The sequence below is a fragment of the Embiotoca jacksoni genome, unplaced genomic scaffold (assembly GCF_022577435.1).
Source record: "Embiotoca jacksoni isolate LCO1_2020_lvr unplaced genomic scaffold, fEmbJac1.0.p SCAF_125, whole genome shotgun sequence".
Taxonomy (NCBI): Eukaryota; Metazoa; Chordata; class Actinopteri; family Embiotocidae; genus Embiotoca; species Embiotoca jacksoni.
The window spans coordinates 161,107-183,547 of NW_027185258.1; the positions used below are offsets into that span (position 1 = coordinate 161,107).

General features: G+C 47.5%; 2 protein-coding genes across 7 annotated transcripts; one reads left to right on the plus strand and one right to left on the minus strand.

Annotated features, from left to right (window-relative positions):
* The first annotated feature begins 499 nt into the window (after positions 1-499).
* mical3b (microtubule associated monooxygenase, calponin and LIM domain containing 3b) lies at positions 500-16,315 on the plus strand. 6 transcript variants are annotated; one of them, XM_069145441.1, is made up of 34 exons: positions 513-643; positions 1,813-2,156; positions 3,961-4,168; positions 4,288-4,404; positions 5,154-5,255; positions 5,453-5,608; positions 5,681-5,781; positions 6,282-6,539; positions 6,630-6,745; positions 6,837-6,963; positions 7,090-7,183; positions 7,435-7,582; positions 7,659-7,855; positions 8,015-8,115; positions 8,192-8,254; positions 8,396-8,566; positions 8,831-8,902; positions 8,990-9,076; positions 9,744-9,900; positions 10,526-10,620; positions 10,790-10,856; positions 11,002-11,350; positions 11,764-11,822; positions 11,902-11,964; positions 12,733-13,368; positions 13,447-13,520; positions 13,664-13,735; positions 13,918-13,968; positions 14,061-14,300; positions 14,402-14,495; positions 14,697-14,747; positions 14,880-14,979; positions 15,064-15,137; positions 15,664-16,315. In XM_069145441.1, exons 2-34 carry the CDS (start codon positions 1,893-1,895, stop codon positions 15,846-15,848), a joined length of 4,749 nt encoding a protein of 1,582 aa, XP_069001542.1. In that variant the 5' UTR covers positions 513-643; positions 1,813-1,892; the 3' UTR covers positions 15,849-16,315. The 6 variants fall into 6 exon arrangements, with proteins under 6 accessions (XP_069001547.1, XP_069001546.1, XP_069001542.1 ...); XM_069145443.1 differs by having other exon boundaries at positions 8,834-8,902; XM_069145444.1 differs by lacking the exon at positions 11,902-11,964.
* Positions 16,316-16,784: 469 nt separating this feature from the next.
* On the minus strand, positions 16,785-22,313 carry lta4h (leukotriene A4 hydrolase). Its single transcript, XM_069145447.1, has 19 exons — positions 22,072-22,313; positions 20,622-20,752; positions 20,421-20,541; positions 20,038-20,106; positions 19,834-19,938; positions 19,709-19,761; positions 19,554-19,626; positions 19,215-19,355; positions 19,105-19,128; positions 18,912-18,982; positions 18,657-18,768; positions 18,425-18,569; positions 18,228-18,331; positions 17,944-18,014; positions 17,811-17,865; positions 17,635-17,730; positions 17,479-17,561; positions 17,298-17,402; positions 16,785-17,112 (listed from the first exon to the last, which is right to left on the minus strand). The coding sequence occupies exons 1-19, from the start codon at positions 22,216-22,218 to the stop codon at positions 16,974-16,976; spliced, it is 1,845 nt and encodes a 614-aa protein (XP_069001548.1). The 5' UTR covers positions 22,219-22,313; the 3' UTR covers positions 16,785-16,973.
* Positions 22,314-22,441: the final 128 nt, after the last annotated feature.

Consider the following 22,441-nt stretch of genomic DNA (forward strand, 5'->3'; position numbering starts at 1 on the left):
GAAGGCCTCACGGTGATGAAGATGATGTGGTTGCAGTGAACCTGAAGGCCTCACGGTGATGAAGATGATGTGGTTGCAGTGAACCTGAAGGCCTCACGGTGATGAAGATGATGTGGTTGCAGTGAACCTGAAGGCCTCACGGTGATGAAGATGATGTGGTTGCAGTGAACCTGAAGGCCTCACGGTGATGAAGATGATGTGGTTGTAGTGAACCTGAAGGCCTCACGGTGGCGCTGCTGAGTCTGAACATGTGACCGCTCTTCATCATCATGGTGATGATGATCTCTGGCTGCTGCCCTTGTTAAGTTCATTACCTCTTAGATTACTGACAAGATCAGGATCAGGTCTGTCTGACACTCTGGGGGCGGGGCTTCTTTAACCTCTGACCACGCCCCCCCCAGTCTCAGTCACACATTTGTTTGTTTGTCAGTTTTGTGAGGACCAATGTGAGTTTGAGAGAGTGTGAGGAGGCGTGTGTATTTCTCTGTGTGTATTTCTCTCTCTCTCTCTCTCTCTCTCTCTTTGTGTGTGTGTGTGTGTGTGTGTGTGTGTGTGTGTGTGTGTGTGTGATTAGCGTGGATTAGCCCCGGCGGCGGTCAGCAGTCTCAGTGGGAGACGAGCAGCAGACAGCAGCAGCTCTGATGTGAGTACTTCTCTCATTTCACTGTCGGTGTGTGTTTATGTTGTTTGTCTACATTGTGTGTTTACGTTGTATGTTTACTTGTGTTTACGTTGTGTGTTTACTTGTGTTTACATTGTGTGTTTACTTGTGTTTATGTTGTGTGTTTACGTTGTGTGTTTACTTGTGTTTACGTTGTGTGTTTATGTTGTGTGTTTACGTTGTGTGTTTACTTGTGTTTACGTTGTGTGTTTACTTGTGTTTAGGTTGTGTGTTTACTTGTGTTTACGTTGTGTGTTTACGTTGTGTGTTTAGGTTGTGTGTTTACTTGTGTTTAGGTTGTGTGTTTACATTGTGTGTTTACTTGTGTTTACGTTGTGTGTTTACTTGTGTTTAGGTTGTGTGTTTACTTGTGTTTACGTTGTGTGTTTACTTGTGTTTACGTTGTGTGTTTACTTGTGTTTAGGTTGTGTGTTTACTTGTGTTTACGTTGTGTGTTTACGTTGTGTGTTTAGGTTGTGTGTTTACTTGTGTTTAGGTTGTGTGTTGTGACCCCCTCTGTGAGTTTTGTCTCTGGTGATGATGATGTAAATATTCTGGAATTTTCTCCTCTGTCTGGAAACCATCATTCATTAAAAATCAACATCTGGTTCTGGTTCTAGTTCTGGTTCTAGTTCCTGGTGTGCAGCATGTTAACGAGGGTCCTCACAAAGAGAGAAAGACGAGTGTGTGTTAGTGCCTGGTACAGATGGGTCTGCTCTGTGAGCCTCTTTGTTTCTGTACAAACACACACAAACACACACACTGTCCCTGATGGCAGGTCATGTGACTACAACATGGTGACATCATTATGACACGTTTGGATTATATTTTGTATTTTCCAAACAGGAAACTGGCATCAAATTCCTCCAATCAGAGATCAGTATTCTGGTTTTCAGCCTGAAACCCGAAACTCTTCCTGTTCTAACAGGAAGTGTGTTGTATGAAACTGAACATCTGAATTCTTCTTTTATTTTGAAGCTGACAATTTTTTAATTTTCTTATGAATCCATGCAAATGTTTTTTTTTATCAGTTATTTTAATTTGAGTTTTAATTTGAATTTGAATTTAGTTTTATTTGAGCTTTTATTTGAAACATCTGTAACTGATTTTAAAACTTCCTCATGATGAGTCTTCATGATGTCTCCCAGCAGAGGGCGAGCTGGAGTCTGTCGGTGACATCAGCAGCAGGTGACACCCTTCCCATGGTGCCCTGCAGCTTGGGGGGGTCACCATGGGAGACGAGTCTTACCCAGAATGCCGAGCTCAGGAGCTGTTCGATGAGTTTGTGTCGGCAGCGACCTGCAGGGCGGCGCTGCGCTCCTTCAGCCAGCTGTGTGAACATCTGCAGCTGGACCGGCGGGCCGTCGAGAGGCCGCTGTATCGGCCAATCAAACGCCGCCTCAACTACTGGAGGGCCAACGCTCTGTGGGCCAAACTGGACCGACGGGCTGCACAGGACGAGTACCAGAAGAACCGGGTCTGCAGAGACACCACCGTACGTATTACAGGATTATTAAATATATTTCTATACAAAACAACAACACTATACCTATAAAACCATATGGTTTTGTACGTACAACCTCACAACGTGTGTGTGTGTGTGTGTATATATATATATATATATATATACACACAGTGGTGTGAAAAAGCGTTTGCCTCCTTCCTGATTTCCAATTTTTTTGCATGTTTGTCACTTAAATGTTTCAGATCATCAAACAAATTTAAATATTCATCAAAGATAACACAAGTAAACAAAATGCAGTTTTTAAATGAAGGTTTTTATTATTAAGGGAGAAAAACAATCCAAACCCACATGGCCCTGTGTGAAAAAGTGTTTCCCCCTCCTGTTAAAACATAACTTAACTGTGGTTTATCACACCTGAGTTCAATTTCTCCAGCCACACCCAGACCTGATTACTGACACACCTGTTCTCAATCAAGAAATCACTTCAATAGGACCTGCCTGACAAAGTGAAGTAGACCAGAAGATCCTCAGAAGATAGACATCATGCTGAGATCCAAAGAAATTCAGGAACAAATGAGAAAGAAAGTAATTGAGATCTATCAGTCTGGAAAAGGTTCTAAAGCCATTTCTAAAGCTTTGGGACTCCAGAGAACCACAGTGAGAACCATTATCCACAAATGGAGAAAACATGGAACAGTGGTGAACCTTCCCAGGAGCGGCCGGCCGACCAAAATTACCCCGAGAGAGCAGCGACGACTCATCCGAGAGGTCACAAAAGACCCCACGACAACATCCAAAGAACTGCAGGCCTCACTTGCCTCAGTTCAGGTCAGTGTTCATGACTCCACCAGAAGAAAGAGACTCGGCAGAAATGGCTGCATGGCAGAGTTCCCAGACCAAAACCACCGCTGACCAAAAACAACATTAAGGCTTGTCTTGTTTTTGCCAGAAAACATCTTGATGATCCCCGAGACTTTTGGGAAAATACTCTGTGGACTGACGAGACCAAAGTTGAACTTTTTGGAAGGTGTGTGTCCCGTTACATCTGGAGTAAAAGTAACACCGCATTTCAGAAGAAGAACATCACACCAACAGTAAAATCTGGTGGTGGTAGTGTGATGGTCTGGGGCTGTTTTACTGCTTCAGGACCTGGAAGACTTGCTGTGATAAATGGAACCATGAATTCTACCGTCTACCAAAACATCCTGAAGGAGAACGTCCGGCCGTCTGTTCGTGACCTCAAGCTGAAGCCAACTTGGGTTCTGCAGCAGGACGATGATCCAAAACACACCAGCAAGTCCACCTCTGAATGGATGAAGAAAAACAAAATGAAGACTTTGGAGTGGCCTCGTCAAAGTCCTGACCTGAATCCTGTTGAGATGCTGTGACATGACCTTAAAAAGGAGGTTGGTGCTGGAAAACCCTCCAATGTGTCTGAATTACAACAACTCTGTAAAGATGAGTCGGCCAACATTCCTCCACAGCTGGAAAAGAGTTGTTGCTGCTGAGGGTGGTCCAACCAGTTATTAGGTTTAGGGGGCAAACACTTTTTCACACAGGGCCATGTGGGTTTGGATTGTTTTTCTCCCTTAATAATAAAAACCTTCATTTAAAAACTGCATTTTGTGTTTACTTGTGTTATGTTTGACTAATATTTAAATTTGTTTGATGATCTGAAACATTTAAGTGACAAACATGCAAAAAAATAAGAAATCAGGAAGGCAAACACTTTTTCACACCACTGTATATATATATATAAATATATATATAAAACACCGTATGGTATGATTAATAATATCATTGGTCAGCTGCTCTCTGCTCTGTGATTGGTCAGTGTGTGATCATCGGGGCGGGGCCGTGCGGTCTGAGGACGGCGGTGGAGCTGAGCTTCATGGGAGCCCGGGTGGTTCTGGTGGAGAAGAGGGACTCGTTCTCCAGGAACAACGTGCTCCACCTGTGGCCCTTCACCATCCACGACCTGCGGGGCCTCGGCGCCAAGAAGTTCTGCGGGAAGTTCTGCGCCGGCTCCATCGACCACATCAGTGAGTCCGCGATCCGTTGGGCCCGATCGTCCGATCCGTTGGGCCCGTCCGATCCGTCCGATCCGTCCGATCCCAGCAGCTCGGCACCACGGTCACCACCGCCTGTCTCCTGTGTGCAGGTATCCGTCAGCTGCAGCTGGTCCTGCTGAAGGTGGCCTTACTACTGGGGGTCGAAGTTCACGTGAAGGTGGAGTTCAAACGGCTGCTGGAGCCTCTGGAAGAGCAGCAGCGCCACCGTGAGTCCTCACAACGCTATTACACTGCAGGGTGTTTAAAGGGTCCGAGGGCAGCTGGGCAGGTCCAGTGCAACTGGCCTCAACTTTAACCTTTAACCTTTAACCTCCCTGGTGAAGGTCAGATGAGGATGAGGTCTGAAAGGAGCTGAAGTGGTTGAAGAGCAGCTGTTGTTTTCAGTTGACGTGTATTTAAATCAGTGGAAGTGTTGAGTCAGCAGTTATTGATTCAGTTAAAGTATTCGATTTGAAAGTAGTGGAAGAGGAATGTTAATAATAATGTTGATAATAATATTAATATGAATAACAATGTTAATAATTTTAATACTCGTGTTAATAATTATAATATGAATCATGTTTCATCATGAATAATAGTGTTAATATTAATGTTAATAATAATATAATTTGAATACTCATGTTAATAATTATAATATGAATCATGTTTACATGAATAATAATGTTCATATTAATGTTAATAATGTTAATAATATTAATAATAATTTTAAAAATAACATTAACACCAATGTTAATATTAATAATAATGTTACTAATCATATTAATGCTAATATTGATAATAATGATGATAATAATATAATTATTAATCATGTTTATATTAATAATAATGTTAATTTGAATGTTAATGTTAATAATAATGTTAATGTTACCGTCCTCCTGTCCATCTGTACATCTGTCCACCCGTCTACCTCTCCATCTGTCCACCTGTCTACCTGTCCACCTGTCTACCTGTCCAGAGGTGGGCTGGAGGATGGAGGTGAGTCCAAAGTCTCACCCCGTCAGTCAGCTGGAGTTTGATGTCATCATCGGAGCAGACGGACGCAGGAAAACACTTCCAGGTACGACAACATCGTGCATCGTTAGCATTTAGCTCAGTGCTGATCTGAGTCGGAGATTCTGTCCAGAAATCAATAACCTGTTTAAAGTGGCTTGAAGTCTGACAATGTGACTCCTCTTTGAGGTTAAATGTTTTCTTACAACAAACTTTTCAAAATAAAATAATTTTATTCTGAAAGTCCCAGTGTGTCTCTGGCAGGTTTCCGGCGTAAAGAGTTTCGGGGGAAGCTGGCCATCGCCATCACGGCCAACTTCAAGAACCGGAACACCAGCGCTGACGCCAAAGTGGAGGAGATCAGTGGAGTGGCCTTCATCTTCAACCAGAGGTTCTTCCAGGAACTCCGACAGGAAACTGGTCCGTCCTCAAAACGGTCCCCCATCACGCGCACACACCTGGTCGGTACGCTCACACATGTTCCTGTTTCAGGGATCGACCTGGAGAACATCGTCTACTACAAAGACGATACGCACTACTTCGTAATGACGGCAAAGAAACAGAGTCTGCTGGAGAAAGGAGTCATTGTACAGGTAAACAGACACCTGGAGTCATTGTACAGGTAAACAGACACCTGGAGTCATTGTACAGGTAAACAGACACCTGGAGTCATTGTACAGGTAAACAGACACCTGGAGTCATTGTACAGGTAAACAGACACCTGGAGTCATTGTACAGGTAAACAGACACCTGGAGTCATTGTACAGGTAAACAGACACCTGGAGTCATTGTACAGGTAAACAGACACCTGGAGACATTGTACAGGTAAACAGACACCTGGAGACATTGTACAGGTAAACAGACACCTGGAGTCATTGTACAGGTAAACAGACACCTGGAGACATTGTACAGGTAAACAGACACCTGGAGTCATTGTACAGGTAAACAGACACCTGGAGTCATTGTACAGGTAAACAGACACCTGGAGACATTGTACAGGTAAACAGACACCTGGAGTCATTGTACAGGTAAACAGACACCTGAGACTGAGGTGAGTCTGATATGATGAACGTCTTCGTTCTCTCTCCTTCAGGACTTCGCCGACACCGAGCTTCTCCTGTCTCACAGGAACGTGGACCAGAATGCATTGCAGGCGTACGCCCGCGAGGCTGCCAACTTCTCCACCAATCACCAGCTGCCGTCTCTGGACTTCGCCATGAATCACTACGGCCATCCGGACGTCGCCATGTTCGACTTCACCTCCATGTACGCGTCAGAGAACGCCGCCATGGTCCGCCAACGCCACGGACACCAGCTGCTCGTCACACTGGTCGGAGACAGCCTGCTGGAGGTGAGACAGGTGTATGCTGGAGGTGAAACATACAACCAGCCAGACAGACAGACAGGTAGATAACCTGTCTCTCCTCCTGTCTGTCTGCAGCCCTTCTGGCCGATGGGAACAGGTGTTGCTCGAGGGTTCCTGGCAGCTCTGGATTCATCCTGGATGATACGAAGTTGGTCTCAAGGTCGAGCTCCGCTGGACATCCTGGCTGAGAGGTGAGGACACACCTGGACAGGACACACCTGGACAGGATACACCTGGACAGGACACACCTGGAGACGGTCTGTCTGTCTGTCTGTCCTCCAGAGAGAGTTTGTACCGTCTCCTCCCTCAGACGACACCCGAGAACATGCAGAAGAACATCAGTCTGTTCTCTGTTGATCCAGCAAGCAGATACCTGAACATCAGCCCGCTGACCGTCACACCTGCCCAGGTAAACGCAGTGACTGTTGTTCTGTTCTCTGATGACTTCTTTATTTATTATTTTTATTTATTGTTCATTATTGTATATTTGATTCGAGCTGCTCCTGTTGCTGAACTGATGTTTTTATGGCTTCAGGTGAGACACCTGGTGGACACAGGAGAGGAGGCGGGGCTAAACTCAGACTGCGGGGACGTCTTGCGGCTGCCGTCCCCGAGACTCCTCAGAGACGGTGAGCTCACTTTATTTTACCGGATAGAGGCGGTGTTGTAGTTCACAGAGTGACCTGACAGAGGCGGTGTTGTAGTTCACAGAGTGACCTGACGGAGGCGGTGTTGTAGTTCACAGAGTGACCTGACGGAGGCGGTGTTGTAGTTCACAGAGTGACCTGACGGAGGCGGTGTTGTAGTTCAGTTTCTGATTATTGATCGCTGTGATCAGTGATCAAATGTCTTTGATCTGATTGGTTCTCGTCTCTCACAGAGTCCTTCTCTCGGTCCAATGAGCTGCTGACTTGGTGTCAGGAGCAGACTTGTGGTTACCATGGCGTTGCTGTTAGTGACCTGACAACTTCCTGGAAGAGCGGGCTGGCTCTGTGTGCTCTGATCCACCGACAGCGACCCGACCTGATGTAATGACGTCTGGTCCTTTAAAATCTGCGGTGAGTTTTCTTCTGTGGTTTGTGTTGACTTCCTGTCTCCCCTCAGTGACTTCGAGTCTCTGGACGAGTCGTCGGTGGAAGAAAACACTCAACTGGGCTTCGACGTGGCCGAAGGAGAGTTGGGCATCTCCCCTCTGATGACGGTGGAGGAGATGTGTTCTGGGGAGGAGCCCGACTCTCTGTCCATGGTGATGTACCTGAGTCAGTTCTACCAGCTGCTCCAGGACCCGCCGCCCCCTGCTGGTGAGGCCACACACTGCACCCACATCCTCCTCCACTCTTTACATGACACACAAAACCCAGGGTTGAACTTTTAAACACAGAGAAGATGGTTGATCACCTGTGAGACAGATGTGTCTCCAGGTGTCTCCAGGTGTGTAAAGCAGCTTCTGTTCCTTTCAGGCTGCCTGAGTCACAGCGCCGACCTCCGATCAGCTCTCATCGGTCCGGCCTCCCTCCTCAGCAGACTGGGAACCAGTCCGTCCAGGAAGAGAAACCCAAAGGTACCTGTAGCTCCGCCCCTTCACACCTGTCTCATTCTGTCGGATGTGAGCTGGTATTAACCTGCAGCCTCCGCAGGAGCACAGCGGCGCTCTGGGCAAGAGGAGGAAGACCAGTCAGCCGGGTCGAGAGCTGCCCGAGGTCAGAGTTCACTTACCATCAGGACCAAAGACTCGTTAACGAAGACGGAGACTCTTTAAGAAAGATTCGTACAGTTTGACCCCGCCTGGCTCCGTCCAGGACTCTCTGGCCTTTGATCTGACACCATCTCTTGTTTTCTAGTCATGTGACCTGTATGGTGACGTCAACTGCCAGCTGTTTGAGGAGGTGTTGGTGGGCGGGGCCAGTCGCTCTAGAGTTCGTCTGATGGCCAATCAGCTGCAGGCGAAACTGGATGAGAACTCGTCGACCTGCAGGACGTCTTCTTCTGCTGCTGCAGCTCTACGACGACAGGTGGGACGGACCGATTGATCTCTGATCAATCATGTTCACTTCCTGTTTACTGATGTGTCTGATAACATGAAAGAGGCCTCACTGAACCTGGAGGTCAGAGGTCATTTATTCATTGATTGATGTATTGATTGATTGAATTAGTTTATTGATCCATAAACACTGAGATCTTTTGAGTCAGAGAGGAGGATGTTCCTGTTCATACGTGATCATGACAACATGTTAAGTTTGGAGACGTTCATGTGTGGGACTTCCTGTATCAACCAGCAGGAGGAGCCGTCCTCCAGCCCCCCCCCACCCTCAGAGGTGGCAGCTGTTCAGGCGTCATTATGGAGACCGGTAAAGACCAGTAGAACCTAGTAGAACCAGGATTGTCCTGATGTCCTCTGTCTCTGTCCTGATGTCCTCTGTCTCTGTCTCTGTCAGGAGAAACGAACTCTTCAACAGCAGCAGATGAGTTTTCGGTTCCGAGAGAAGATCAGATGTCAGAGTTTGGACAGCGGAGACGAGCAGGTAGCTGGACTCTGGTGTCTGTAGTGGTCTGATGTGGACTCTGTTAGACCCTGTTGGACCCCCTGTAGTCCAGCTGCTGGTTCTGGTTCTGTTTGGTGGTGTGACTCAGCAGTTGTTGTGCCCTGTGGCTGATGTTGTCCTGGTCAGCGCGGTTCAGTGGATCGTCGGGGAGTCGATTTTGTGATCAATAACACGAGTCAGTTTGTCCATCAGGTTAGTTCTGACCCTAAAACACTTCATTTCCCATGAGCCTCAGCATTGCTCCTCTTCTGTCAATTATCTAAACTTCCTGTCTGTCCTCCTGTCCCTCTGATGAAGTGTCTCCATATGTACACTGGTGTGATCTCATTGGCTGATCAGATAGCCAATCGTATTGGGAGTCAACAGGAAGACGGATTTCTTTGTTTCTTTGACATCAGACGAAGTGAAGTGGAAGAACATGGTGTGTCAGCGTGACCTGACAGAGGAACCACGTCTATGGTTCCTTCAGGTTCTCTATGGTTCCTTCAGGTTCTCTATGGTTCCTTCAGGTTCTCTATGAATCCTTCAGGTTCTCTATGGTTCCTTCATGTTCTCTATGGATCCTTCAGGTTCTCTATGGTTCCTTCAGTTTTTCTTTGGTCTCTGTCCCTGCATGTCCTCATGTTGTCCCTGTGTCTGTCCCCAGGTGTCCTGCAGTGACATGTGTGTCTTCTGTAAGCAGAGAGTTTATCTGATGGAGCGTCACAGTTCTGAAGGTTTATTCTTCCATCGCAGCTGTTTCCAGTGTGACACCTGCAGCGTGTCCCTGAGACAGACAACGTACACCTACGACCGGGACACAGGTCAGTCCGTACTCCTGTCTGTCCGTACTCCTGTCTGTCTGTCCTCCTGTCTCTCAGGGAGGATGAAGTCCAGTTTGACATTTGAAACATTTCTCAGTAAATGAGGTGGGCAGGGTCTGTAACAGGTGTCGGTGAGGTGGGCGGGGTCTGTAACAGGTGTCTCATGTCTCTGCTGTCCATTCTTTTGGACAGTTTGTCAATTCCTCCTCCTCCTCCAAGTTTCATTTAAATAAAGTATACAAATATTAATATGAACAACATCAGCTGATCGATCCTTCCAGCTGATGTGTCCTCACGCTGCTGCCAGTCTGATGTCTCGCTGGTCACCACGGTGATCTGATTACAGTCATGTGACCGCCCTCCAGATGATTTTCAACCACACAAAGTTTTTTTTGTCTTCTGGACGCTCAGCAGACAATCAGAGCGCAGCGGTCACATGACCTCAGTTTGAAGCTGAGGTGGGACTGAATGTCCCCCTGAAGACTAGCAGCTGAGTTCAGTCCCACTTTGGGGGGCTGACGGTGGGGACACGTCCTCCACATCTGTCCTCCACATCTGTCATCTGTCCTCCACATCTGTCTTGGACCTGTTCTGAACTCTGTCCCCGTTCGTCTCTGTGTCTCAGGGAGGTTCTTCTGTCCCCTGCACTCGGACCGTGGACTCGGCGGTCCGTCTCCTCGGAGGACAGCGACTCCATCTGCATCCAATCAAACATCAACAGTAAGAAACCTTTTGTCTGTCCTCTGAGCAGTGTGGACACGTTGGACACAGACCCCGTTCTGATCCACTGTTTCCAGTCTGCTGGTTACCACGGTGCCGACAGGTGGTTGCCATGGTGACTCTGCGTATTGTCTCTTGTTGTCTCTGACGTCCGTCTTTGTCTCCAAAGGAGTCTCTGTCTTCGGCTCCGTCCTTCTGCGGCTCTCTGGTCTGGGCCGAGTGCCGGCGGTCCTCAGGTGAGCCGCCTCACCTACGCGTGTCCTCCAGTCGTCATACATGTTCCAGGGAACATGCTCCTGAACGGGAACGATGTGCGCTTTAGTGTGTGTGTGTTTCTGTGTGTGTCTGTGTGTGTGTGTGGCCACGTTGGTGTGTCTGCAGCTGCTGTCCTGAGGATCGAGCTGGAGAACAACGGCCGGATTGCGCAGCCGGAGCTGGAGGAGAAGGGGGAGGAGCTGGAGGAGGAGCCTGGAGAGGAGCCAGAGCTGGAGGAGGAGCCAGAGCTGAAAGAGGAGCCTGACGAGGGGGAGGAGTTGGAGAAATGGAAGGAGGAGAAGGAGTTGGAGGAACGGGAGGAGGAGAAGGAGTTGGAGGAACGGGAGGAGGAGAAGCCAGAGGAGGGGGAGGAGTTGGAGGAACGGGAGGAGGAGGAGGCAGAGGAGGAGGTCTCTGAGGAGATCCTGAACCGCTTTAACCTGAGCGTGGACGAAGAAGTCCAGATCAGGTCCAGGTGAGTCGAACCGGTTTGGAGGATCAAACAGTCCTATTTGTCTAATTTAAAACTTTTTATGTCTAATTTTACATTTTATCAAAGGAAAAACTAAAATTGACTTTCTTACATTAAAATTATGTTAATGTCAAGATTACAGGTTTAGAAAATGTTTTTCAAAATCTGTGTTTATATATAACATCTTATTTCAAATTCTCACTTTTAAAAAAATTGTTTTTAGTAAAATGTTGATGTAATTTTTTTTTTAAATAATCCGACTTCTGAAGTAAAGATTTTAGGTAAAAATGTTTGAATCTCCAGTTTGATGAAATGTAACTGGTGATTGTTTTTTGTTCATTTTCAAAGTGAGAGTTTTGTGTTTTGCTGGTCATCCGTACTTCTGCGACCTCCTTCATCCTGTTTCCTGTTTGTAGCTCAGATTCAGAGATGGAGGAGGAGGAGGAGGGAGGTGCTGATGTGGAGTCCAGTGATGGTGAGTTGAAGCTGTTTTTGTGAGTCTGTAGTTTGAATCTGATTGTTACTGTTTGTGATGTGTCTCCCCCTGCTGGTAGAAGGGGAGTACTGCCCCTGGGCGATGGAGCGTCACTCGGGCCTGTGGCTCCTCTTAGAGACAGGTAGAACCCAGACAAACCAAACGCCATTCATAAAACCTCTCATTTATAGTAACTGGGATCATCTTAACTTTTCATCCCTTTAACGTTTCATCAAAAGTTTAATATAAACTTGGAAAATTTGAAAATTGCATCTTCAGAGGTCCAGTTTTAAATAACTTAAAATAACTTAACAACTTTAAATGTTAACATTTTAAAGTTTTTAACTAAATCCCTTTTTATGTCAACATTCTGACTTTTCAGTGAAGAAGTCAGCCATACGGAAGATCATTGATGCCAGAAATGTACTTAAATATAAAAACATATTTATGACTTTTAAAGATTAAAATCAAACTTCACAAAGTTTAAGTTTTGAAACAATTTTTAAAATTAAATTGTAACTTTAAGTTGATTTCATTCAGATGTGGATTCATCTGTCACTGAAAATAGTCCCGACACTGTTTCCTATTATTTTAATAATAATTGATAGTATAATAATTAAATATTATCCTAATAATATTCTAATTCATTATTATTATTATAAAAATGTATTATTATATCATCATTTCAAACTGATTATCGTAATAATAACGATAACATGCTCATGTTTCCCAGAATTCAGTTGTCCTTCATAAGATGACTTTAGTTTGAGAAGTCCACACGTCTGCAGCCGTGGTTACCATGGTTATATGGACAAACTGAAAACAATAAAAACATTAATAATCACATTGTCCAATCAGAACTTCACACTTTGTTTTATGTTTTCACCCCCCCCCCCCCTCCCTCTTTCAGAGGAGGAGCTTTCTTCTCAGCGCTTTGACACACCTGTGAAGTCTGACTCCACCCCCAGCACAATGCCTTCCATCACCTCTCCCACGCCTTCCCATGTGGCTCCGCCCCCTGCCACCACACCCTCCACAGCCTCCTTCATCACCACACCTGATTCTGCCTCTGATTACGAGTGTGCCAGGCCTCTGCTCACACCTGCTGTTGTCATGGAGAAGGCTACCCAGAGACCTGTCCCCCGAGCTGCTGCTGGAGGGCGGGGCTCGTTTGATGACATCACTCCTGAACTGCCACAGAAGAAGCCCCTCCTCCTGCAGGACACGGAGGCTGGGTCAGAGGAGGGAGGGGCGGGGCCAGATGAGGAAGGGCACAAGGGGGCGAGGACGAGGAGAAGAAGACACAAAGGAGATCACAGCCTCCCCACTCACCTCCTCTTCCCCCCTCTGCAGGCTGGGGGCGGGGCTATCCTCCACCAGCTGAAGGGGCTCAGAGAAGCTCCTCTCCCTGGACAGGTGGAGGTGGGAGAGGGCGGAGCCAGAGGACTGTGGCAGTCTGTATTCTCAGGAAACAGGAAGAAGAAGAGGGGTGAGACTCTACCTGTACTGAGGGTGAAGACAGAAACAGCCAATCAGAGAGCTACAGGTGATCGTGTAATATCAAGCTCATACAGACGGAGCGGCTTCACTGTGATGATGTAATAATTGTACTTCCTGTGTCCAGATATGATAGGAGAGGGGTCTGACCTGTACTCGACCACGCTGGAGCAGAGGTGTTCACTGAAACCCAGAAACCACGTAAGAATCCACAGAATACCAACCGGCCAATCAGAGCACAGCAGCAAACCGGCCAATCAGAACAGAGGTCTTAGCCACTCAGAACAAAGCATGCTGTTTTTAACGAACCGCTGCTGTTTAACGTCTCACCTTCATGTCTTCAGCTGCAGCTGGAGCTGTTCGACCTCACGGCCCAAATTCAGAGAGTCTCCATCAAAGAGGAGGAGAACCAGGAGGTACCAGCTGATCTGATGTTGTTGTCCGGTCTGGGACCGCAGACTGGGACCCGGTCCCGGTCTGGACTGACCTGGACATGTCTCTGTGGGTCAGTGTTTGTTGTAGTCTGTATGGTGTCCACATCCTTCAGTTTGACTGTCTTCTGTCCTCCGTGTGTCCTCCGTGTCCTCATGTCTCCCAGGCGGCGTACGTCCCTCACGCTCTGGCTTTCAGGCGATCATATGGCGTCCAGGTATGGACAGATCGGATCCCTCTGAGATCTGTGGTGGTCCAACAGTGGGACGTCCCGTCTCTGAGGTAAACTCCATCTCATTGCCGTTTCAGAGACGCTCCCTGAAGGACAGAGTCCCCCTCCAGGACGGACAATCCTCATGTCCCACGGAGGTGGTGGGTGTCCTGGCGCAGCCGAAGGAGCCGTCCAGTCTCAGTGTGAAGGAGACCTTGTTCCAGAGGGACCAGGAGGACGAAGACGAAGACCTGGATGCCAAAATCACGCGACGGGTTCAGAGAGCTGCCAGAAGACAAGCAAAACAGGAGGAGCTGAAGAGACTCCACAAGGCTCAGGTGAGTCCACCTGGGGACAGAGACCAGGACCAGGTGAGTCCACCTGAGGACAGAGACCAGGTCCAGGAGGATGTGGACTGATGTTGTCTCATGTGTCTCAGATGATCCAGCGGCGGCTGCAGCTGGTGGAGGAGAACCAGAGACAGCTGGAGGAGAGAGGAGTGATGGTGGAGAAAGCTCTGAGAGGAGAAGCAGGTACTAAAATACACTAAGTGGAACCCACTGATGGAACGCCTGAACTCACCTGTAAATGTACCTGAACTCACCTGTAAATGTACCTGAACTCACCTGTAAATGTACCTGAACTCACCTGTAAATGTACCTGAACTCACCTGTAAATGTACCTGAACTCACCTGTAAATGTACCTGAACTCACCTGTGCTGTGTTTCGGTCAGATTACTGGGGAGACTACAACAACAGCGCAGAGATGCAGCTTCACCTGGGAGGTCTGTGCGCAAGTTACACGTTCTTTACTGCATTTTATTAGACTATACTTCACTCTACATGTGTACATGTGATAGTAATACTGTAGTGTACTGTAGTATTTTGTAGTACTACATGTTCATCTGGCTCTGCAGGACTTGGTAAACTGGAGAACCCTCCTCTGATGCAACAGTGGTTCCAGCTAGTCCAGCAGAAGAACTCTCTGGTTCGATATGAATCTGAACTCATGATATTGTGAGTATTTGACCTTTGACCTGCAGCAGGTTCAGACTGGTTCGGCCCGGTTCTCCAGGACTGTGTGGATGTGATGTGTTTCAGTGCTCGAGAGTTGGAGCTCGAGGACAGACAGAGCCGGCTGCAGCAGGAGCTCAGAGAGAGGATGGCTGTGGACGGTAAACACATCTTTAAAGTCCTGTTCACCTCTTCACCTCTTCACCTGTTCACCTCTTCACCTCTTCACCTGTTCACCTCTTCACCTGTTCACCTCTTCACCTCTTCACCTGTTCACCTCTTCACCTGTTCACCTGTTCACCTGTTCACCTCTTCACCTGTTCACCTCTTCACCTGTTCACCTGTTCACCTCTTCACCTGTTCACCTCTTCACCTGTTCACCTCTTCACCTGTTCACCTGTTCACCTCTTCACCTGTTCATCTCTTCACCTGTTCACCTGTTCACCTGTTCACCTCTTCACCTGTTCACCTCTTCACCTGTTCACCTCTTCACCTGTTCACCTGTTCACCTGTTCACCTCTTCACCTCTTCACCTCTTCACCTGTTCACCTCTTCACCTCTTCACCTGTTCACCTGTTCACCTCTTCACCTGTTCACCTGTTCACCTCTTCACCTGTTCACCTGTTCACCTCTTCACCTGTTCACCTCTTCACCTGTTCACCTCTTCACCTGTTCACCTGTTCACAGACCACCTGAAGGGGGCGGGGCAGCTGGCGGAGGAGCGTGTGCTGCTGGAGGAGATGCTGCAGGTGGTGCAGCAGAGAGACTCTCTGGTGTCCCTGCTGGAGGAACGCAGACTGCAGCAGCGACAAGAAGACCAGGACCTGGAGCGGGTTCTGGTGTCTGGAGGACCGGGTCTCAGCTGGACCTGAAACTGGTCTGAACCAGTCGGACCACAGAGAACCAGAACGACCGGACTGAATCTGAATCGGACTCTCTGAAGCCGGTCAGAACCGTCATGGTGGTGCTGCGTCGTCATGGCAGCAACGAGCCGTTGTTCTGTTAGCTGCAGTGCTAACGCCCTGAATGAGCTTCTGTTGTTTAACGTGTTCAAAGCTATACGCTAACATGCTAACTGAAGACAGAAACGTTTCCTCACGTGTTGTAGCTGCTACCGCTAACCTGTTAGCTACAGGCTGGTGCTAGCCATGTAGCCCTCCATGCTAGCCGACTTTTAAATGCTGCGTTTCCAGTCACACGTGACTTCCTGTTTCAGCTCCAGTGTTTAGTTGTGACGTGTTGATGACACCTGTCTGCCTTACCTGTATCATATGACTGATCAGCTGATGTTATTCATGTACACGTGTTGTGTAATAAAACACTGATTTCGGTTTGTTCAGCAGTTTTCAGCTCAAACTGTTTTACAGGAAGTGGATGAAACACTTCCTGTCACATGATCGTTGAACAGCAGCTCAAAAACAAGATTTAAATGAACTGAAACGGTCCAACATGGTGTCAGCTGGTTCTGGTTTCAGGTAGTTTGTTTTTGACGTTTTCAGAAGTCTGAACGTCTTCACAGGTTTCTGATCGTCTGTTTCTGCGGTCTCAGACGGTTTCTTTTGGACGGTTTGTCTCTGCGGTGTTCTCACTCTTCTTCCTCTTGAACATTTTTATGCAACTGTTCCTGTTGCTTCATGTGAACAGATGATGGAGAAACTTTAAAATGGAGAAACTTTAAAATGGAGAAACTTTAAAATGGAGAAACTTTTAAAGACATTTGATGATTTAACAGGACGTTGATCACTGATGTGAAAAACTTATAAATCTTTGTTGAAGTTTAAATTGTGAATGAACGACAGCAGACTGAGTTCAGATCAGAGTTTATTTGTAAAATGTTTCTGTTTTTCTGACAAAACTTTTCAAACTTAAGAAAAAATAGGAAACAAAGATTCAACTTTAATCAGAGAAACAAAAGCTGTGATTGGTTACCAGGACTGAGGTTTAACACTGTGCTTACTGATTGGTTACCGATTGGTTACCGATTGGTTACTGATTGGTTACTGATTGGCGGTGTTGCTGGCGTCCACCTTCAGGTCCTTGGTGACCAGTCCGGAGGTGACCGGATGCATCGCAGCTCGATGAGCCAGAAACACGTGAACGGCTTCATCACGATACTTTTCAAAGTTATAAACTTCCCTGAAGAAAAAAACAAACAACAAGTAGAATCACATTCTACTGAAAAAGTCAAAGCAGATGTTCAAATAAATGAAGTGAAGTGTTAGATAGGTATTAAAGAATATTAAAAGGTGATGGATTATCTGGAAAGTAAACAAAGTGTCACTAAAATTTCTACGTGCTTCAGCCGCTCCGAGGATTTGTACCTGAAGAGCGGTCGTGTGAACTTCATCCGGCCCTGTTCAGTCGCCATCTTCAGCGCCATGGGGACCGCTTCCTCCCACCTGGACCGAACACAGAGCCTCAGCCACCTGGATGGAGAACAACCAATCAGCAAGAGGCTTCCAGCAGGAGGCGGGGTTTACATGAGGGAAACAGGACTCTCACCTGAAGCGGATCTCTGAGTTCAAACACGCGTTGAGGTCGTAGACCTCCTGCATCTTCTTCACATGAGTCAGAGGGAGCAGGTCCTAAAGGAACACGGGAAAAGTCAAGGAACGGAAATGGACTTGAGGAGGACGATTAAAGTGGACTGAAGTGTACCTCATGAAGCAGCAGGGACAGGAATTCGATGAGTTGGTGGGACGACAATGTCTTCACATCGGACTCCTTGAAGCTGTTCAGGTCCTGGTCTTTGGCCTGAAGGGGGACAGAGGACAGAGGTTTGAGTCCCAACATGAAAGAGATCACAGCAGGTCCACTTCAGGTGCAGGTCTCACCTTGATCCACCTTTGACTCAGAGCGATGCAGGTGTCAGCCAGCGTGGTGTCGTACCTGAAACACAAGGCGGACCAATCAGAGCCGACGGATCAGGACTCTGAGACCAGAAGGGTTCCGACAGGATCCACTTACTGAGGTTTGACAGGAGGCATCCCAGGAGTGAACATCCAGGCGTTCCAGTCCACCTTGTTCAGGACGTCCACCTGCGAGACGCAAACTCATTTTAGTTGCTGAACGGCCGCGTTCATCCCAGAACCGGAGACCGGAACCCAAAAGTCACATTCGGAGAAATCGATCGATCAGCTAATATCGATCTTTTCTTTACGATTAACAGGTTATATCATATCAGCCTGAACAGAAACAACCTATCTGTGTCTTGCGTTGTGCGTTCACCTGGTCGTCCAGGTGTTGCTCACCTTGTCTTTAAAGTAGGTGAACAGGTAGTTCTTCCACTCGTCTGTGGTGACGCTGCTGTAGGCAAACATCTGGATGTACGACTTCACAAACCCCATGAACACCTCTGAGGGAGACAAACGGACAGGTGTACCAGCGCAGGAGCAGGCTCCAGGTGTGTGTGTGTGTGTGTGTGTGTGTGTGTGTGTCCAGGTGTTACCTGGCCCTCCCATCAGCTCCTCCAGGTGGTAGAGCAGAGCGAATCCCTTCTCGTAGGGGACGGAGGAGAAGGCGACGTCGGGGTCGACATCCTGCAGGCTGGGCACCAGGTTAGTCAGAGGGTTGTTGGCTCCAAAGGTGTTTACCTGACGGATGACACGCACAGGTGAGGCAAGAACAAAAATGAAAGAGGTGAAGATGGACCGGGTTCAGGTTCAGGTTCAGGTTCTCACAGAGTCCTGCAGGTCCTTCCAGCCTCCGATGGCCTTAAACTGACGGAACTGTTCGCTCTCCAGACGCCTGCCAATCATCCTCTCCAGGTAGACCGTGTGACCCTCGTTCAGCCTGCAGACACAGAGACCGGATCAGAACCAATCAGGACATGCTGGTTGCTTTGTTTATCCGTTTGTTGTTTTGTTTTTTTGTTTGTGGGTGTGTTTGTTTGTCCCGCTGACAGATGTTGGAAGTGTTCACGGCTCCATGGTTACCAGAAGTGCTCCCAGGTCTTGTTGGTCACCAGGTTACCGGTCCAGCTGTGAGAGATCTCGTGGGCGATCACCTGAGCAACACGTGATCATACATGATCATACACGAACATACATGAACGTGTGTGTGTGTGTGTGTGTGTGTGTGTGTGTCACATGTGTGACCACACTTCCGGGTCATCAGAGTTTTACTTACGTTAGACAGAGATTTGTCTCCAGCCTGGAAAAACAAACAGGAAACAGCTGATCACACAAACAGCTACCTCTGACATCATCAATGACATCATCAGTCGTGTTGCTACTCACCAGCAGGGTGGGCGTGGCGAAGGTCAGACAGGGGTTCTCCATGCCGCCGTAGGGGAACGATGGAGGAAGAACCAGGATGTCGTACTGACCCCAAACGTACGGTCCCGCCAGGTCCTCCGCCGCCTTCAGCATGGTCTCCGTCTGACGGACACATCGACCAATCACACGTCAGTCCGGACACACCGACCAATCACACATCATTCTAGGTACCAGAACACCTGTGCTCCATCCGTTGCTAACTAACGTTAGCCTGAACAAGCTAACATTTCTCAGGATTAATTACAACATGCGACACATCTCGAACTTGTTAACTTCCTTACGGTTGCCATGGTGACTCACCTCAGAGAACTCAAACGCTGCTTTATCCACAAACTCCTTCTCAGACCAGACTCTGGACCTCGGACCGATCTCCCTGTTGACCAATCAGAACACACAAAGACTGTTTTCTGCTGCAGGTGACGTGATGACATCAGACAACAGGCAAGACAGGTTACCTGCTTTCCAGAGCGCCGACCACGATGGCTATCAGGTAGGAGGGCATCGGCACCTGCAGGAGGACAGCACACCTGAGGTCAGGTAATGATGACGTCACCAGGAGGAGGACGAGGACGACACCTACCGGCTGCCTGAATCTGTAGATGATGCGACTGCTGTCCTGAGGATCCACCTGGTGTCCGTCTCTCACTGCACTCATCACCGCCACCAGATCCTGAGGGACAGACACCTGGACAGAAGAGACACACCTGAGAAACAGGGAGACACCTGGGGGACGGACAGGTACTGGTTAGGTATAAACGGAGGTGATGTCACAGGTGTGTGTTACCTGAGCGTAGTAGGTGTGTTTGATGGACGGGCTGTCCTGACAGGGGACCAGACTCCGACAATGGTGAGCCTGTCAGACAGGGCACAGGGCAGCAGTTATCATAGGCAAACAGGAAGTGAAGCAAACAGTTGGTTCATCTGTCGTTGAGTCAAGTTTCAACATTCGAAGTGAAAAAAACCACAAAATGTTCAGAGACGGAAGAAAAGCAGGACGAGGAGGAGACGAACGTTTAGTTCAGATCTGAACATCCAGGATGAAACGAAACATCTGAACACATCAACAGGAAATAAAACTCTCTGAACATCACTGTGATCCACGGGTTTTATTCCCTGAGTGTGAGCTGACAGGTGAGGCTCAGGTGAGGCTCACAGGTGGTGACTCACCTGACACTGGCTGAACAAGTAGGGATGCTTCTTGCCGGCGGTCTGCTCAGGTGTGAGCCACTGCAGAGCGGTCGCTGACGGAGACGTCTCATAGGCCACCTCCACGATCACATGCTGCCCTCTGATTGGTGCAGACAGCAAACACAGGCGTTACATTCTATTTGGAAAAGCGTCTTTTAGGAGGAGAGAAGAGGAGTTCACCTGGAGAGGTCAAAGGGCAGCGTGATGTCCAGCGCCGTCCCTTTGAAGCTGTGTTTGGGTCCCAGACTGAAGCGGGCCGGCTGCCCGTTGGCCGACACCGACGCCACCTTCAGGCCGCTGCTGTCCAAAGTCTGCAGCAGATAAAAACACTCTTATTAATGAGCTTCTGACATGGACGTCGCACCTGCTGCGTCAGCGCTCAGCACCTGAGACGACCTGCTGATAGACGCTCACCTGTCGCACTCTGACCTCCGTCTAAACACCTGTACCAACCAAAGTCCACGTTAATACAAACCCCGAGAACTTTTGTCTTAAATCTCAATGTCGTCAAACCAAAGTCCATTCAAAAAAACATTGATTTATCATTTGGTACTTAAAAATATGTATTTACATATTTATACAAATCGCTGTTCATTTTAATGAAAAGGTGAGAGATTTTACTTTAGAACTGCGCTGTCAGAATAAAAACGTAACTGTTGAGGGACATTTCAGAGTAAACGACAAAAAACCGAGCTGAGACATTAAAAGTGAAATTCAGCTGCCTGTCTGATAAACATCTGGAGCTCAGGTGGACTCACCTGTTCTACCAGATCAGCTCTAAATTTAAAGTCCAAGACGACACAGCCCCAATAAAATGTCTTCTCGAGCACGTTGCGCCAAACTCCATTCAGAAAAATAGCAATTTAAAGTGCGTTTATTTCTCACAAAATCTCCTAAAAGATGTTTAAAAAAAATAAACATAAAACTGCTAAACTGTGTTTGAAGAGCGATTTAAAAACTGCAAATTCATGACCATAAACAGATTTTATTTTGAAAAGGTTCCCGTCTCGGCCCACAATCAAATCAAATTCCAGGACCAACGCAGGTTAATTCACTGTTTCACATCGTCGAGCAAAACCTCATTCAAAAACGGACCAATTTAAAGTTTTTCATTTCTAAAATACGTTTTGATTAAATTTGAAAGCTTAAAATTATTTTCATATAAACATCTGAGAGTCGGTGAAACGTTCAGCAGCACCTTTCAAAATCAAATCTTAACTTTTAAAACATACATTTGCCCTTCACGCCAAACTCCATTCAAAACACAGCTATTTAAAGTTTCCTTGCCTTGCAGTCTGTATGAAATCTCAGCAGACCTGATGAATACAAGTTTAAAAATGATTCCAATTAACGGAGACATGAAGAAGTGGACGGAGCCGAATGACAGAGAGACATCTGAAGAAGGAGGAAACTTAACCATCACGGCTGAAACTGGGTTCGTTCATCCGCAGAGTCGAAGTCAGAACCGGACAACAGTACAGCACTAATACCCGCGTATTACTGTGCTATAACACAGACCGGACTCCATGTAAATAATGCCCGTTTTTAGCCAGTTTTCAGTTTGATATCACTTCAGGCACAGAGAACCCGTTAGCTCGAGGCTAGCAGGCTGCAGCATCGTTCACGTTACCAGGGCAGAGAAGCGGTCCTCCAGAGCCTCCACGGTGAGCGCCACCTTCCCGCTGATCACGTGCCTGTCGAAGTCCAGGTGCAGGACCAGGTTCAGGTGCTTGGTAACGCACCTGGTGAACGAGGAGAAGGAGCACGGGTCCGACATGACGATCTGTCCGGTAAAAACGAGACTGAGGCGACCGTGAAACGGACAGCCTTTTTATCCACCGGTACACGCTGCTCACACATCCGGCCGGCCTTTTCACAATAACAGGGATTTTTTTTTTTTTAAAGCAGTGCAGAACAATATAGACTTTTATTTTGAAGCCTTTCGGATAATGCTTTAAAATATGATTTATTTAATTGTCTTTTAATTTGTAGTTAACCAA